This window comes from Lampris incognitus, chromosome 3, assembly GCF_029633865.1.
Source record: "Lampris incognitus isolate fLamInc1 chromosome 3, fLamInc1.hap2, whole genome shotgun sequence".
Classification (NCBI taxonomy): domain Eukaryota; kingdom Metazoa; phylum Chordata; class Actinopteri; order Lampriformes; family Lampridae; genus Lampris; species Lampris incognitus.
In genome coordinates, this window is record NC_079213.1 from 33696706 (window position 1) to 33715624 (window position 18919).

Sequence of the window (18919 nt, forward strand, 5' to 3'; positions counted from 1 at the left end):
CTACGTCCCCCTGGTGAAACGCCTCACTGTCAGGTGAAAAGAAGCAGCTGGTGACTCCACATGTAGGAGGCATGTGGTAGTCTGCAGCCCTCCCTGAATCGGCAGAGGGGGTGGAACAGCAGCTGGGACAGCTCGGAAGAGTGGGGTAAGAGGCCGGATACAACTGGGGAGAAAAGGGGGGGGGGTCCCAAAAAACAAAATAACAGAACAATATAGAATAATAAGAAAGGTGATTCCATGTAACACAAGTTGGGAATCAAATCTAGGAGGTTACTGTTATATATATATGTATATATTAGACTATGTGGTACATGAGCTAGTTACTTGAGCTGTATGCTGGTTGAAGGTTACAACAGAATGTAACAGCACTGTTGTTAAAATGTAGGGATGTGCCCACCACTGAATATCTATTTTAAGGAATGCTTTAATTTTGAGCTTATAATGGATAAAATAATTCAAACGTTCTAGTCCTAAAACTGAGATAGGTTTCCTAAAATTGTGATTCCTAAAACTGGGATCCTAAAGCTGGGATAGGCTCCAGCATCCCGCGGCCCTGAGAGCAAGATAAGCGGTTTGGATAATGGATGGATGGATGGATATTCCTAAAACTCACAAGGATACCCTGAACAGTAGAGCTGAGAAGACTGGTTGTGTTTGGGTTGACCTCCTCAGTGCAGCACGGTGCAGGGCTGAATCTGTACATCCTCTCTGCTAGCTATTAAATACACTGATGTAAACGGAATTTTTGGCATTTCTGTGTTGCTTGGATTGTGTGATTCTAAGCAGGTAATACAGTTGTATATAGTGACAACTTTGCACATTCACTGTGGAAAGCTTTAGAAAGGTTAAGAAATAAAATATGGATGTGAACATTTGAATTGTTTGCTGATCCTTGTGCAAAACTTTATGGAGTGTTGGTATTGCCGAGAGACTCGGTTCCTCTGGCCAATGTGTGAATTAGCCATCTTCTTCACACTTTTTCTTTTCTTTTTTGATTCCCCCCGTTTTTCTACCCAATTGTACATGGCGAATTACCCCACTCTTCTGAGCCGTCCCGGCTGCTGTTCCAGCCCCTCTGCCGGTCCAGGGAGGGCTGCAGACTACCTCATGTCTCCTCCAATACATGTGGAGTCACCAGCCTCTTCTTTTCACCTGACAATGAGGAGTTTCACCTGGGGTATGTAGCGCGTGGGAGGATCACGCTATTCCCCCAGTTTCCCCTCCCCTGCGCAGGCGGCCCGACTGACCAGAGGAGGCGCTAGTGCAGTAACCAGGACACATAGCCACATCCGGCTTCCCGCTCGCAGACAGGGCCAATTGTGTCTGTAGGGACGCCCGACCAAACCGGAGGTAACATGGAGATTTGAACGCCGATCCTCGTGTTGGCAGGCAAAGGAATAGACCGACACGCTACCTGGATGCCGCAGTGTTTCTTTGAAGGTGTTCGGCAGATTAGAAGTTGTGAGGACATTTTGAATCCATTTGCTTTTAATCCAGCTGAAAAAAGGAAGATTCATCTTCCGCTTGAAAGACTTCTAGTGAGAATGGATGGAAGTCATTATGCAGGGGTGTTACTAAATTGTGAGGTTACTGCAGCAGCATCCCAGGAATGCCAGGCATGTCTAGCTGGCCAGGTCATGTTGACAGATGAACAGTGTAGTAAATACTTACTTGACACTCTTGAATACTGACATATTGATATCCCGTCGGGGAAGTGACTTGCTAGCGGTCCCAGCTATTTTGTTAATACCAAATGGATCAACTGACCTGCCAAGTCTTGTTGTGTTCCTGTACGGAGCAGTGTGTGTGTCTGTGTGTGTGTGTGAGACAGAGAGAGACAGACAGACAGACAGACAGACAGACAGACAGACAGACAGACAGACAGCAAGAGACAGACTGAGAGAGAGAGCGAGACAGACAGAGAGACAAACAAAGAGGAGAGCGAGACAGAGAGAGAGAGAAAAACAGACAGACAGAGACATATAGCGAGAGAGAGAGAGAGGCAGACAGACAGACAGAGACAGACAGACAGACAGAGATTGGTGGTGTTGTGTTGATGTTCATTATTGGTGTTATTGTGTACTGTCCAAATATTTGGACAAGTTGCACTTTGATGCTTTGGCAACATTGTTTTTAAAACTTTGATGCCAATAAAGCCCTCTGAATTGAATTTGAATGAGAGACAGACACATCCTTACCAAGTACAGGCTCAGTGACCACAGTCTAGCCATTGAAAAGGGCAGACACACAACATCTTGGCTACCAAAAGAGCAAAGAACATGTGGTCACTTTACGGCAGGTGAGGTGGAGACAGATGCACTTCCTGCTAAATTGTGAGAAATTCCACAACATAAGAGAAAAATACCAGGAGAAATTTGAAAACCAGATTCCAAATGTTCTACTCCTGGATGAGAAAGAACAATGGCCACTTATTTTAGGAGAGGGTCAAAGGTCACACCCTGCAGCACAATATGTGTCAGAATGCCATAGCTTAAGGGTCAGTGAGTGGCAGAAAACACTCAGTTACTGTTCAATTACTGTCAGTTGCTGTTCAAATTTCTACCAGTTCTACCTATTCCTTTTTCCATTTATTTTACTAGTTATTTTATTTATTTATTTGGTGCTCTGTTGACCTATTTCACTGTCACCTGCTTTGGCAACATTGTAATTAATGCAGTCAAGCCAATAAAGCACCATTGAATTGAATTGAATTGGCAGACAGACAGAGAGAGAGAGAGCGAGACGGAGAGAGTGACAGACAGACAGACAGACAGACAGACAGACAGACAGACAGACGGGGGGGGGGTGGCTGCTCAGTTTCAGTGGTGTGTTGGGAATACAACCATTAAAGTTTCAGTCTGCTTTGGTGCATTTAAAAAGTGCCTATGAAAGATTTTACACCATAACTGTTTTCCATTTATTCATGCTGAAGCGTTTTTACTAGCTTAAAAGTAATTACTGACTACTGAACACTAAGCAAGACACTTGGCTGTTACTTCAACTCAACTCGGTTTAATTCAGCTCATTTCAGGTCATTCCAGTTCAGTCAAATATATTTCAGTTCAGTTTAGTTTCATTCGGTTTAAATGATGCTTTACTGAGTTTAACAGATTAGGACAAAGATGCGTGATGGAAAAACCCTAATGTGCTAAACTTCCTCTCCATCCAGGTCAGCTGACAATGATTGTGGGCCAGGTGGGTTGTGGGAAATCTTCCCTACTGCTGGCCATGCTGGGTGAGATGCAGACCATCAACGGCAAAGTCTACTGGAGCAAGTGAGACATCACAGAAACAAGACATAGCACTCAGCAAAATACACTGTGTGACATACATTTATCAGTACTCACACTGGGCTGTGACGCTATTAGCTGGTATGTTCCTTATATGTTGATGATATGTGATGTTAATGTATGAAACAGGATCTGAGGACATCACGCTTACCGATTTATAGAATTTGTGTCACAGGCTGCAAAGTCACTCAAGACAACAAAGGCAGAGAAGAATGATATGTGTCATCGAATCCAAGTTTCTGGGATAAAGTTGGCATGGGATGATGATATCTTCCAATGAAAGCCAAAACAATGCATTTATTGTTAAATTAAAACAAGATCGTAGCTCTTTACCACTAAAAGCCAGGGAATTGAAGACTTAACATTATTACTTGTGATGTTCTGTAGAAGGCACCTCAGAGCACGAGAGCTGCAGGGACTTCCTAAACTCTCAAATTTCCCAGATTTTCCAAAAATAGTCTGTCTCGATAAGTGTTGAATGATTATCTCCACCAGTTGCTGTAGGTCAGAATGGGGTGCGCAGGACAGTTTGACACTTGTTATTTTAACCTTAAATCACCGAAAAACTTTAAAATCATGTTTGACACGTTTCGTAGATGTTGAGCTCAGTGAAATTCTGTTTTGTCAAACCTTTTTTCTCCAGAAGGCTTTTAGAATGACTTTCCCATGAGGTTATAGGTCCACAGTGCCAGTGCTAATCAGTCTCATCATCATCACATCATACACCAAGTAATTTCATTCTTTCACAGTATATTTATATTGTCTGACTCATTACATCTACTCGTCAGTGTGTCTTCTGCCATCAGGCCTCCTCTGTGTGTTCCTCTTTCCATTGTTTTTTGTGAGTTCATAACGTATTGTCACCCTTTTACTCTTTCGCTGACCCATGTCTTCTCATCTTTATCATTGACGTAATTTTACTTATTCAGTTTGTAATGTGCCTGAAACTCCCCTGTCGCTATTCTTTGCCTCCAACAAATAATCTGTTAACAAATAATGCTGAATCATTCCTAGTATCATAATAATCATCCATTACATTGCTCCTTGTCATCCATCTTTCACTGGTTACTTGAGGGTGGACGTCGAATTAGCATTGAGGCAGATAAGCAGATGAAAAAGGCTTAAGAGGCTTTCACACCAAACATGCAAAAACAACTCCTTGCTGTCAATCTCATTATCTTCTATGGCATGCACCAAGTAAAACCCTATTTCTGGGGGCGTCCAGGTAGCACAGCGGTCTATTCTGTTGCCTACCAACACGGGGCTCGCTGGTTCGAATCCCTGTGTTAATTCCGGCTTGGTTGGGCATCCCTACAGACACAATTGACCATGTCAGCGGGTGGGAAGCCAGATGTGGGTATGTGTCCTGGTCACTGCACCACCTCCTCCTCTGGTCAGTCGGGTGCCTGTTTGGGGGTGGAGGGGGAACTGGGGGAAAATAGTGTGATCGTTCCATGCGCTAGCGCTACGTCCCTGGTAACTGCACTAGTGCCTCCTTTGGTCGGCCCAGGTGCCTGACAGGGGGAAATAGTGTGATCCTCCCATGTGCTATGTCCCACTGGTGAAACTCCTCACTGTCAGGTGAAAAGAAGCGGCTGTCAACTCCACATGTATCGGAGGAGACATGTGGTAGTCTGCAGCCCTCCCCGGATTGGCAGAGAGGGTGGAGCAGCAACCGGGACAGCTCGGAAGAGTGGGTTAATTGGCCGGATACAATTCGGGAGGGGAAAAGGGGGGGGTCAGTTAAAAAAAAAAGAACAAGTGCGAATCGGTGAAATTCACGTAGCATCAACCAATCAGATTGGTGGGTGGGAAGTCGGATGTGGGTATGTATCCTGTTCACTGCACTAGCGCCTCCCCTGGTTGGTCAGGGCGCCTGTTCGGGGGGGAGGGGGAACTGGGTGGACTAGCGTGATCCTCCCACGCGCTATGTCCCCCTGGTGAAACTCCTCACTGTCAGGTGAAAAGAAGCACCTGGTGACTCCACATGTATCTCCCTGGATCGGCAGAGAGGGTGGAGCAGCGACTGGGAAGGCTCGGAAGAGTGGGGCAATTGGCCGAGTACAACTGGGGAAAAAGGGGGGGGGGGACCATGTTTCTGCTATGCCGAGCAAAGTGCAGGGCTAATGCCAGACTCACTGGACTTGCATCCAAAATTCAGCCTAGTTGAAAGTTTTGCTCCAAACGTTGTGATATAAATTCTGCTTGTCTAATGGAAACAAGGAGAAGAAGAAAAACTAGGTTGTGGAGCAGAGCTGTAGCTGGATCGGGAACTGCTCAGTGAGAAAGCACAACTCCTAAAGAATCTGAACTCTCTCAACTGATGTCTTGGCCTTGTCTCATTTTCCTTGTCGCTCTTCTGACTTTCAAAACTACTACAGAGACTTTGATTTGAGCCTGAAATTGGTTTATTACAAGTGACACAAGCTAGTAGCTCACTTTGCTTGATGTGAATCTTCCTTGTTTTGCTCTATCCACCTATTTCACACGCCTTCCAGGTGGTGAGCAAGGAGCGTCTGATTAGAAGCACCGGGCAGGGTTGAGAATACAGCACAAACACTGTTAGCTGTGAAAGCTCCTTATGCTAACAACTTAGTAACGATATAGTCATTGACAGGTCGTCTGGATAGCGTAGCTATCTATTCTGTTGCCTACCAACACGGGGATCGCCGGTTCAAGGCCCTGCGTTACCTCCGGCTAGGTCGGGCGTCCCTACAGACACAATTGGCTGTGTCTGCGGGTGGGAAGCCGGATGTCGGTATGTTTCCTGGTTGCTGCACTAGCGCCTCCTCTGGTCGGTCAGGGCACCTGTTCAGAGGGGAGGGGGGAACTGGGAGGAATAGCGTGATCCTCCCACGTGCTGCGTCTCCCTGGCGAAACTCCTCACTGTCAGGTTAAAAGAAACGGCTGGTGACTCCACATGTATCGGAGGAGGCATGTGGTAGTCTGCAGCCCTCCCCGGATTGGCAGAGCGGGGTGGAGCAGCGACCGGGATGGCTCAGAAGAGTGGGGTAATTGGCCAAGTACAACTGGGGAGAAAAACGGGGGGGGGGTATAGTCATAGACAAAGCTTCACATTTTAGATTCCACCTGTAATTCTGCTGCAGTCCTGGGGGTATCTGCCCTCTGCAGTAGACACCACCTTAAGTCTTCCCTTCTGAGGAAATGATGGGTAGACAGACAGATGACTGATGACTACCAGCCCAGATACAGGACAGACATGATGTTAAAGCTAGGGTTAACAGGACAGACATGATGTTAAAGCTAGGGTTAACAGGACAGACATGATGTTAAAGCTAGGGTTAACAGGACAGACATGATGTTAAAGCTAGGGTTAACAGGACAGACATGATGTTAAAGCTAGGGTTAACAGGACAGACATGATGTTAAAGCTAGGTTAACAGGACAGACATGATGTTAAAGCTAGGGTTAACAGGACCGACATGATGTTAAAGCTAGGGTTAACAGGACAGACATTATGTTAAAGTTAGGTTAACAGGACAGACATGATGTTAAAGCTAGGTTAACAGGACAGACATGATGTTAAAGCTAGGTTAACAGGACAGACATGATGTTAAAGCTAGGGTTAACAGGACAGACATGATGTTAAAGCTAGGGTTAACGGGGATAGTGAAATCATTGGAAAAGCCATTTGGCTGTTCATACTTGGACGTTACCCTGTTTGTCCAAGAGTTTAGTAGACCTGCTGACTGTCTATACAGGACTACATCAGCCCTCAATTCACACCACGTTGGCCAGGAAAGATTTTAACGCTATTTACTTTCCTGCTCACGTGGTGATGATGTCATTAAATGGGTCTTTAGGTAATTTAGGTAATTGAATCAGCGTAGTTCCCCACTAAAAACATGGAAATAACAACAAATACGACTATTTGTCTAGTTTCATGGCATTTGTAGGCACACGTTCTCACTGGAGCTGTTTTTCAGGAACTCATGGTTATTGAATTATACTCAAATTGTTTTAATTAGGAAGTTCCAATGACATCAATGTCATTACTTAGTTGGATTCTAATTTGATTTGGGGTGCGTTTCCATTGCAACAGGCATACCTTACTGTCGCAGCCCTGACTTTAATTCATATAATGGGATATATTTGCACGTAAAATATTCAGTCGATTTTCTCAGCTGGAGTTTTAATCTTATCAATAATTTCACTGTAAGTTGTATCCAGTTGCAATTGAATTTCTTAAGTAGGCATACATTTTATTTCATTTTAACTTCTGATTGAGTATTGTATATCATAGTCTTCATCGTCTTAGGTAACTGTTAGAAGTTATGGTGTCCTTTATGATGTGCTCTATCATGCCCTGTTTTGCTGTAATTCACTGACCATGAATGACCCTGACTTGTACTCCAAGACAAGTCAATTTTACATGTCAGCAGAACTACTGAGAAGAATATACATAGAACTTACTTCTATCCTCCCAACCACTGTTAGTGTAGGCACAGAGGAGACCATCACAGAAGCCCTACATGAGGCATGCTTGGTGGCTGTTTCTACAATAGTGCTCGTGATTGTAGACAGAGGCAAGGCTGGAGGACTTCTGCCATGGTTACCACTGTGATGCCTGTAAAGATTCTTTCCCTTTCTCTTATGCTAGCAGTGGTGCATCTTAAACAAGTGTGCCAACGGGCGTCCGGGTGGCATAGCGGTCTATTCCATTGCCTACCAACACGGGGATCACCGGTTCGAATCCCCGCGTTGCCTCTGGCTTGGTCGGGTGTCCCTATAGATACAATTGGCCATGTCTGTGGGTGGGAAGCCAGATGTGGGTATGTGTCCTGGTCCCTGCACTAGCGCCTCCTTTGGTCGGTCGGGGCGCTTAGTGGGGGAGGGGTAACTGGGGGGAATAGCGTGATCCTCCCACGTAGTGCGTGGGAGGATCACGTATCCCCAAACTCATCACTGTCAGGTGAAAAGAAGCGGCTGGTGGCTCCACATGTATGGGAGGAGGTGTGTGGTAGTCTGCAGCCCTCCCTGGATTGGCAGAGGGGGTGGAGCAGCGACCGGGACAGCTTGAAATAGTGGGGTAATTGGCTGGATACAATTGGTGAGAAAAAGGGGGGAAAATCCAACGAGCGTGTCACTGTTTTTATAGTCTGAATGCAAACAGCACTGACGCTGCAGCAGATCCCAGCAAGTCAGTATCAGTTTGCGTTCACGTGCATGTCTTTTGTGCAGCTCAGGCAAAGTTGGAAGATGCACATTGCTATGATAAGAGAACCTGTGTTGCCCCCAAGGCTGTATACTAACCTATGCCTTGTGTGTGTGTGTGTGTGTGTGTGTGTGTGTTTTGTATAATTGTGAACATTTGTATGTATCATTGTGAATGTCCATCTACTCACATTCATGTCTGCGTGACTGTGCATGTTTGTGAGTGAGTTCATGTGTGTGTGTGTGTGTGTTGTGTGAGTGAGTTCATTTGTGTGTGTGTGTGTGTATGTGTGTGTGTGTGTGTTGTTTATGTGTGTGCGTTTGTGTGTATGTGTGTGTTTGTTTGTGTGTGTTTGTGTGTTGTGTGAGTGAGTTCATTTGTGTGTGTGTTAACACGTGCTGTTATCTGTCTCTTGGCATCCTGCCCTATTGCCACAGCAGGCCGCCTTATTGTGAGATGGTCCACGAGGGGAACCCAAGGTACTTTCTCCATGGTCTCTCCTTTCTGTAACATCCAATTACATCACAGCACTGATGCTTTTACACTAGAATACATTTACACTAGAACATACATGTAAAATTTCTGCATAAACAGATTAGGACATACTATATGAAGTTACACTTACAGCTCTGAATCCAGTAGGGCACAGAGTAAGTATGGATGAATGTCTTTATGAAAAAGATTTCAGCATTTATTCAGGTGCTTGACCCACAAAAGTAAAGCACGTCCCCATCATGAGACCAAAACATCCAAGATTCAGTGTTGTAGGAAATTACAACATGAAACATTTGTACAGACACTTTGCTTATGTGCGTTAATGTGTGCATAATTAATCTGCACAGAATGTGTACTGCGATAGAATATTAAAAGCTATTAATAGTGATTATGATTGAATATTATATATCTATATATATATACACACACACACACTATATGGAGAAAAGTATTGGGACACACCTCTTAATCATTGAATTCAGGTGTTTCATTCAGACCCATTGCCACAGGTGTATAAAATCAAGCAGCTAGCCATACAGTCAGCATTTACAAACATTTGTGAAAGAATGGGTCGTTCTGAAGAACTCAGTGAATTCAAACGTGGTGCTGTCATAGGATGCCACCTTTGCAATAAGTCAGTTTGTGAAATTTCTTCCTTGCTAGATATTCCACAGTCAACTGTAAGTGGTATTATTGAAAAGTGGAAGCGTCTAGGAACAACAGCAACTCAGCCACAAGTGGCAGACCAAGTAAAGTCACACAGCAGGGTCAGCGAGTGCTGAGGCCCATAGTGCATAAAAGTCGCCAATACTCTGTTGACTCAATAACTGCAGATTTCCAAACTTCCTCTGGCATTAACATCAGCACCAAAACTGTGTGCCGGGAGCTTCATGGAATGGGTTTCCATGGCCGAGCAGCTGTATGCAAGCCTTACATCACCAAGCACAATGCCAAGCGCCAAATGGAGTGGTGTAAAGCACGCTGCCACTGGACTCTGGAGCAGTGGAAACGTGTTCTGTGGAGTGACGAATTACGCTTCTCTGTCTGGCAGTCTGATGGACGAGTCTGGGTTTGGCGGATGCTAGGAGAACGTTACCTGCCTAACTGCATTGTGCCAACTGTAAAGTTTGATGGAGGAGGGATAACGGTATGGAGTTGTTCTTCAAGGGTTGGGCTTGGCCCCTTAGTTCCAGTGAAAGGAAATCTTAATGCTTCAGCACACCAAGACAGTTGGGACATTTCTACGCTTCCAACTTTGTGGGAACAGTTTGGGGAGGGCCGTTTTCTGTTCCAGCATGACTGTACCCCAGTACCCAAAGCAAGGTCCATTAAGACATGGTTGGGTGAGTTTGTTGTGGAAGAACTTGACTGGCTCGCACAGAGCCCTGACCTCAACCCCATCGAACACCTTTGGGATGAACTAGAACGGAGATTGCGAGCCAGGTCTTGTCATCCAACATCAGGGCCTGACCTCACAAATGCTCTTCTGGATGAATGGGCAAAAATTCCGACAGACACACTCCAAAATCTTGTGGAAAGCCTTCCCAGAAGAGTGGAAGCTGTTATAGCTGCAAAGGGGGACCAACTCCATATTAATGCCTATGGATTTAGAATGGGATGTCATAAAAGTTCCTGTAGGTGTAATGGCCAGGTGTCCCAATACTTTTGTCCATATAGTGTGTATGTATGTATATGTGTGTATGTATGTGTGTGTGTGTGTGTGTGTATATATATATATATATATATATAGTGGTTTTAAGTATAAGGCATTTTGTCATTGGGCTCTTTTCCCTAATGACCCACATCTCAAGTTTGTGACCATTCACATCTGAGCATCTTACATCCACCTCAGTGACACATTCCTGCAGATATGTTGGTTAGTCATCAGCATATCATTCCTATGAAGGTAAGGCCAGGTGGTAATCATCCCTTATTGATCTCTCCATCTAGTGGACCGGTCAGCTCCTCTCAGCCACACTCCTTACCTGTGACTAACCCACCTGTCTTCATTCAAAACACTCTTCCCGAGCAAAAATAACTTTTTCCAAGTATCCATCAAAGTATCCTGCATCTGACATGCCTTCTGCTGTCTTACTGTAAAGCCGAGGAGTTTTTGTCAGGAAATCAAAGAAAGTTGAATCAGTTCATCTGGATACAATGTTTATTGATGTTTATCTGTCAATAAACATTGTATCCAGATGAACTGATTGAACTTTCTTTGATGTTCTTACCCGGATTATTCAGCATGCATCAAGACACTGTTACGGAAATATTGCAACAGTGACACAGGATAGGTGTACACTGTATTGCAACTTAAAAATATAAATAATAAGAAGAGAAGGTCAACATATAGTATTGTAAAAGACAAGGAAACCTGAGCAGTTTATGTATATATACCAAAACTATTCCACACCAACACACTTCCACATTGCAAACTGTGTGCTGTAGTCTTCATGTCAGTTCTAGGCTTGAATTAATCTGTGCATAAAGTTGCGTTTGCAAGGCATGCTGGGACTTTGGTAACAGTGCTGTCAATCCTTAATCACCGTTTGTTATACTGAGAGTAATACATCATCCTAGGTGAAGCCACAATATCATTACCACACACACACACACACACACACACACACACACACACACACACACACACACAGAATGTTGGACATGATCCCAGGAGAAGCCACACAACAGGATCATAATGGACAGAAAGGCATATTAGTTAAGATGATTTGTCCCCGGGTGGGAAGGTGACAGACCGAGCTGAGTAATTGAATTGACGGTTGGCAGGCCGAGGTCGTGTTTTCACCGTCTAGTGTTTGATGTGATGACATCCTATAGAGCTCACTCAGAAAATGGAAAACACATTTGGATTTTCCATTGCCTCTCCTTCGTTCTTCTTCTCTCTCTTCCTGCTCCTCTGCTATCAACCCATTCTCACCAATCTGCATACAAATAACACGATATTACACTTTGCGTTCAATGCATACGCCAAAATCCAATTTTACGTGCAGGTGATACACCAATCCTCTACATGAACTTCTGAGGAGAGCTGATGCGTCCAAATACCACGCATCACCTTGAACGGTAATGACGTCACCAGCGAGGCTCAGTTCGCCCAGTTTACCAGAAGCGCGGGCATCAGGGTTAGGGTCAGGGTCAGAATTAGGGTTAAGATTAGGGTTAAAGTCAGGGTTAGGATTAGGATCAGGGTTAGGATTAGGGTCAGGGTTAGGGTTAGGCTTAATAAAATAACTGAAATACTACCGTTAATACCATGATTTAATTACAAAAAAGATTGTTTCCCCTGCTTACCTGCTTGTGGATGTCTGCGCGTCAGGTGAAGTGGGCAAACTGAGCCTCATGGGCGATCTGAGTCTCGCTGGTCACGTCATGACCGTTCAAGGTGATGCGCGGTATTTGGACGCATCAGCTCTCCACAGACGTTTTGGAAAAGACTGGCGTATCACCTGCACGCAAAATTGGATTTTGGCATATGCATTGCACACAATGTGAAAATGTAATTTTGTGTTATTTGTACACAGATTATTGAGACCGGACTCATTTCTCCTCATATTGTCTCCTACACAAAAACACATTGAACGTAGTGGGATCTTTTCCCACTGCTGTTTTGGGCCTTCATCACTCACGCTTTAATGAAATGTGGAAGACAGCTGACTGCACTAGGCTCATTCTAACTGGCTGGCATGACTTTGACAGTTGCTCAGAGACAGAGGAGTCTGACGAAGACATCAGGAGGTATAGGTTCTGCTTCCCGTCTCCTGCTTTCTGTTTCAGATCTGATGTAATCCTGTGACCCCCCTCATCTCCTCTCCCTTATTGACTCTCCTCCATTCATCCTTTCTCTCCTCGTGGGAAAAACAAAACTGTGTGTCACCGCACTCTTAAAACAAACTGTTAAAGTAATACAGATGCTGTTGTTCTTGAACACGCACACAGTTTGAAGCTAAGTCAATGTTGCATAGTGGGGGCGTCCAATTGGTGTGGCAGTCTATTCCGTTGCCTACCAACATGGGAGCTTGGTCGGGCATCCCTACAGACACAATTGGCTGTGTCTGCGGGTGGGAAGCCAGATGTGGGTATGTTTCCTGGTCACTGCACTAGCACTTCCTCTGGTCGGTCAGGGCGTCTGTTCGGCGGGGGGGGGGGGGGGGGCTGGGAGGAATAGCGTGATCCTCCAATGCGCTACATCCTCCTGGCGAAACTCGTCACTTTAGGGTGAAAAGTGGCTGGCGACTCCACATGTATCGGAGGAGGCATGTGGTAGTCTGCAGCCCTCCCTGGAGTGGCAGAGGGGGTGGAGCAGTGACTGGGATGGCTTGGAAGAGTGGTGTTATTGGCCAAGTACAATTGGGGGGAAAAGGGGGGGGGGTTGCACAGTGGGCGGCACAGTGGCCCAGGGGTTAGCGCTGTTGCCTCACAGCAAGAAGGTACTGGGTTCGAACCCCAGGATTGTCCAACCATGGGGGGGGGGTCGTCCTCTGTGTGGAGTGTACATGTTCTCCCCGTATCTGCGGTGGGTTTCCTGCAGGTGCTCCGGTTTCCCCCACCATCAAAAAGACATGTATGTTAGGGTTAATACTCCTATCTGTGCCCCTGAGCAAGGCAATGGAAAGAATAAGTGGAGTTGGTCCCCGGGTGCCCGAGCTGCCCACTGCTCCTAGCTACACAGCTAGGGTGGGTTAAATGCAGAGAAAGAATTGCCCCACAGGGATTAATAAAGCAGTGAAAAAAATGCCATTCAACCTACACTTTTCAGTATACTGAGGCTTTATTTGTCCACAGAGCAGTATTTATAAGCACAATCAAGCTTTTGAAGGACTGTCAACTCCGTCTTAAACTGTGGGCCAGTGAGGAGCAGCAGCAGTTGGAGGATACTTGCTGCATAACCCCTTGAGATCAGCTGATTAGACAGAGGCATTTTCACTGCATAGGTGCCATTTGCAGAGGCTTGGATTACCCCAATCCCTTTATCACTTTATGCCGACGATACGCTTGTGTATGTGTGTGTGTTCAGGCACAAGCTCAGGTGTGTTACTTCAACACACAGAGTGCGTCATTCTCCGCTCCTCATCATCTCATCTGCCACTGTCCTCCCAGTGAGGGGATCATTGACTCTGTGTTAGCCGATAGCAGAGTGGTTTGTTTGTGGGTCCTTTAATGCTGGGAGTCTTTGTCCTGCCACGAAGCAACAATGTCATTAACAAGCTAATGTTTCATGTCATTCCTAACAAGTACTTTCATTCCTCTGATCTCAAACAAGCTTGTACTAAAATGTGATAAAATGTGGGAAATGTGACATGCCTGGAAAAGATACACCCAGTTTATTTTGTTTTAGATCAGCACTTATATTCCTAAAGTATTTATGAATATGGGTATCCCAACTTCATCACAGGAAGACCAGGAAATGTATCTTGGAAACGTACTAGTGGCGTCTGCAGAATTCCATCTCATAGTACACATAAGAATAATGGGAAAAAAGCCCAATAACACCTTACACCCTGTTAATTCTCTCATGCACACAGACACACATTATGTTTACATTTAACATTATGTGACAAAACCCGAATCTATAAACTTAATCAACCATCAATTATAAATTGCTGAAACATTTCTGAAATACCATCACCATTTAAGGCAGGAACAGGTAGATGACTAAAAATTAGAAATATCAGCAGGAGTTAATATGAGCATAGTGCATACTTGTGTATGGCTGCAGGCACCTGTCTTGAACAGATATTTTATAACTGACAGACCAAGCTAGATTATATTTCCCAAGGGAGATGGCCATGTCCATGCATTCCAGGCAGTCCCCGAGTTGCGAACGAGTTCCGTTTTTGAGTCTGTTCTTGTGTCGAATTTGTATGTAAGTCGGAACAGTATACAGTTCATATTTAGCATCAATTAGTCAAATGTTTGTATTAGTATATGTATATATTTTACCTAAAACATCATACATATAATGAAGCAGTAATAATAATAAATCTAAGTACAGACAAAATTTATAATTGAGAGCGAGAAATTGGGTATAGGTATATAAAAAAAAACGTCAAAGAAACATTTCTTACATTTCAAACTCCCCACCTACCACTGTCCCGGGAGCAGGTTGCGACTGGCGGAGGCCGGCTGTTTGACATCAGAAACGAGAGCCCACTTGGGGCTCGCCTCCCCGCCTCTCTAAGTGAAAAAACGGTGAGAGCAGGGCGTTCGGATAGCGTGGCGGTCTATTCCGTTGCCTACCAACTTGGGGACGGTCGGTTTGAATCCCCGTGTTACCTCCGGCTTGGTCGGGTGTCCCTACAGACACAATTGGCCGTGTCTGCTGGCGGTCCACTGGATGTGGGTATGTGTCCTGGTCACTGCACTAGCGCCTCCTCTGGTCAGTCGGGGACACCTGTTCGGGGGGGAAGGGGGAACTGGGGGGAATAGCGTGATCTCCCACGTGCTACGTCCCTCTGGTGAAACTCCTCACTGTCAGGTGAAGAGAAGCGGCTGGCAACTCCACATGTATCGGAGGAGGCATGTGGTAGTCTGCAGCCCTCCCCGGATTGGCAGAGAGGGATGAGTAGTGACGGGGCATTTCACTTCTCTCTGAATGCTTTATTAGTTCCACTTTTGTTTAAGTTGTGATCATTTTCCTTTTCTTTGGTGCGTCACCATCACTTGCATCAGATTTACACTTTGAAGCCATGATTACGAGGGTAAACACACGAAAAATTTTAGTCAATACACAACGCACACAATGTTTACGTGATCCAACTTAAAATGGTGACAATGGCGTGATGCTGTTCTCCCCCTGGCCGATGACCCGCCTAAAACGCAGTGTTTGACCATCGTGTAAAGTAGTCCATTCGTTCGTTAGTATGAACCATTGTGCGTAACTCGATTTTTCTTTTTCTTTTTTTCAATAATAGGCTTTACAGAGGTCGGTTCGTAAGTACGGGAGTTCGTAACCCGGGGACTACCTGTATTTCAATATGGGAAATTCTTCAAATTGAAAAATAGAGAACAACAATAGAGTCGTTCTTGTGTGTTTGCAATAATTAATAAGCATCATGTGTTAAATGACCATACCTATTTAAAAGCTTTTCACTTGTGACAACATAAAGCAGAATACCTGTATATGTGTACGATTTGCATGGATCTACAAGAATGAATAACCTAACATTTACATTAATGTTGTAACAGTTTCATTCACATTATGATGCAAGTTTACCAACAGAATAAAATTTCAGACATTAAATATCAAAAGGTGTTAACATAATCATGACTGTTAATCGTTTTATTTTACGTTGGATTGTCACAGTAAGTCAAACTCAGACTCCCAGCAAAGTGCCGTTGTTTTGTGGGTTGTTTTGTGTTACGTTAGCTTGCTGTTTACTTTGCTGTTCCCGGTGTTATTGATGTGCAGCTCATCATTAACCTGATCCATTATTCATCGTTCATATTTAATATGATTTCACATGTTGTGGTGGAGTTTGATGACATTTGAACATACTCCTTCCCTCTCTCGCACCTTCATCTTGTATTCATGTAAATTCTTTGAACAGGGGTGCTGATCTCACATTAGTTTGCCCTTTTAAGCAATAGATAACTTTCATAGTTTTCCCACTGATGGATGAAAAACACATGCGAGTGGCTGACTGAATGACTGACAGACAGAGAAAGAAGTGGTCCCCACGGGAAGCTACAATGCGACTTGGTCTGTCAAACACTACATAACTGATGCCAAATTAACAAGTGGTGCAGTATTTAAGAATGTTTTCTCCTATGGCCCAAGAGAGAATCTCACCATCTTCCCTGTGTCTCATTTTCTGTCCTAACTGTTCTTGCCATCTCAACAAAAGAAGATACTAAGGGACTATACCTAACACCATAGTGGACAACCTACTACCACTATCTAGAATGGAGAATCATCTATTAACAGCATCAGTATTATATAACTGGCCAGTAATCCCAGATCAGTACCCCTGCTCTAAGGTGCTTTAGGAATACAGGATGTGTCCTTTTTAACTGTCTCTTGTTTGCCTCCATCTCCCATGATACCCTCAGCAAAAACAGGTACTCTGTAGCTTATGCTACCCAGAAGTCTTGGCTGCTTAATGCTACGGTGGAGGATAACATCACCTTTGGCAGCCCCTTCGGTAAACAGAGGTATTTATACCCTACTACTGTCAACCACATCCAAACTAACTCCAACTGTGCCCCTGAGCAAGGCAATAGGACAGCAGAAGAGGAGCTGGTCCCCGGACGCTGCCCTGTGGCTTCCCACTGCTCCTAGTTACACAGCTAGCATGGGTTAAATGCAGAGGATGAATTTCCCCACGGGGATTAATAAAGTATATTTTAAGATTAATCTTAATCAACCAACCCCTTGCATACTCTCATAATCGTGTTTTTCCTTTTTGTTTTGTTCATAAATCTTAAGAACATAAATTTAGTGTTGGTAATTTTCCCATTTTGATAAAGCTCATTCAGAGTTCAGTTGGCTACAATTGTAGACTACCCACACTAGCCTGTTGAGCAGTTTTTTCCTGCAATTTTATGCTACATAATCTAAATATTTTCTGTCAAAGATGGTACAACAATGCAGCAAACATAAATGAAGAGTGACTTCTTCATGTGCTTATCTCTATTATTAAACATATTTTAATTTGTTAAAGTTCATGTCACGTACATGCTGACAGTGGCCATGGTGTTTTTCCACAGATACAAGGCAGTGATTGACGCCTGTTCTCTGCAGCCAGATATTGATCTGCTGCCCTTTGGAGACCAGACTGAGATCGGGGAGAGGGTATGCATACATTTGCTTATTTGGTTGAGAATAAATCAGTCCGTCATTTTTAACTGATATATATTCTGGGGAATTTTACACAACTATGTCATGATATGTGCTTACATATGCAGAAATACCACGATTAAGAATCCAGCTGAGCTTGAATTTAATTGAGGTCACATTGAACTGTTTGATTAGTGTAAAATATAATATTATACAACCAAAGCTAGTTCTCAAACGATACTCCCTCAAATGTTTCAGAACCTCATTTTGTGAGAAATTTTAGGTCATGGATAAATGTGTCATTAATTTAGACCATGAAACTGTGTATCGAGATATGACAATATCCAGATTTCATCCTGATGCAATACCACTGACAGACAAGAAATTGCAATATTGGATTATTGCCCTGCCATAGATGCACATACATTTTTTCCCCCTTAACTACACATAAAGTTAAGGGGAACTGTTTAATCCTTTAGTGTCATTGTTTTTCAGTGTTAATATCTTCCTTTTTTTTTCTGTTGAATTCTTTCAGGGCATCAACCTGAGCGGAGGTCAAAGACAGAGAATCTGTGTGGCCAGAGCTCTCTACCAGAACACCAACATTGTCTTCTTAGTAAGTACAACTTCTTCTGCCAGTCACTGATGCTAGGTCGAGTCCAAGATGAATGACTTCCATGAGTCACTAAGATGTTGAGTAATCATAGAACAAAAAATAAAAACACATCCCATTTTGAAGACACCCTCAGCACTCTGTTATTTCTGCAACTTTGCATTCCAATATTCCTTCACTTTTCTCTCATCGCCTCTTTGTCTTTCACAAACATGGAGATGTGGGTACGTCATGGATGTCCCCAGCGTTAACAGGGTGTCTCCAAAATGCAGTCTGGCATGTGGGCAAGAGCAAGTAATGACAAAGGTATCAACAAGAGAAAATCAACTGTTTTGTGTCCCTCCTCTGCCTCGTGGCTGTCAACCCATTGAGGTCTTTTTAGAAATGTTGACACATACCAAACTGTCTTTTCATGTTGAATGCTGTTGCTGTTTTTATTGGTCATTCAATTCAATGAACACTTACACATCCTGACATGGCTTTGGACTTTTGCAGTTTGATCCATGATAATAAATTAGTTTTGGTTATGCCAGTATACAATGTTTACA

General features: G+C 44.1%; 1 protein-coding gene across 1 annotated transcript in view; it reads left to right on the top strand.

The window, feature by feature from the left end:
- Positions 1 to 18919, top strand: part of abcc9 (ATP-binding cassette, sub-family C (CFTR/MRP), member 9) — a 157664-nt gene that overhangs the window by 64446 nt on the left and 74299 nt on the right. The window contains exons 17-20 of the mRNA XM_056275655.1: positions 3170 to 3275; positions 17032 to 17133; positions 17689 to 17773; positions 18294 to 18374. Coding sequence (XP_056131630.1) covers positions 3170 to 3275; positions 17032 to 17133; positions 17689 to 17773; positions 18294 to 18374 — 374 coding nt within the window. The remainder of the gene's footprint in view (positions 1 to 3169; positions 3276 to 17031; positions 17134 to 17688; positions 17774 to 18293; positions 18375 to 18919) is intronic.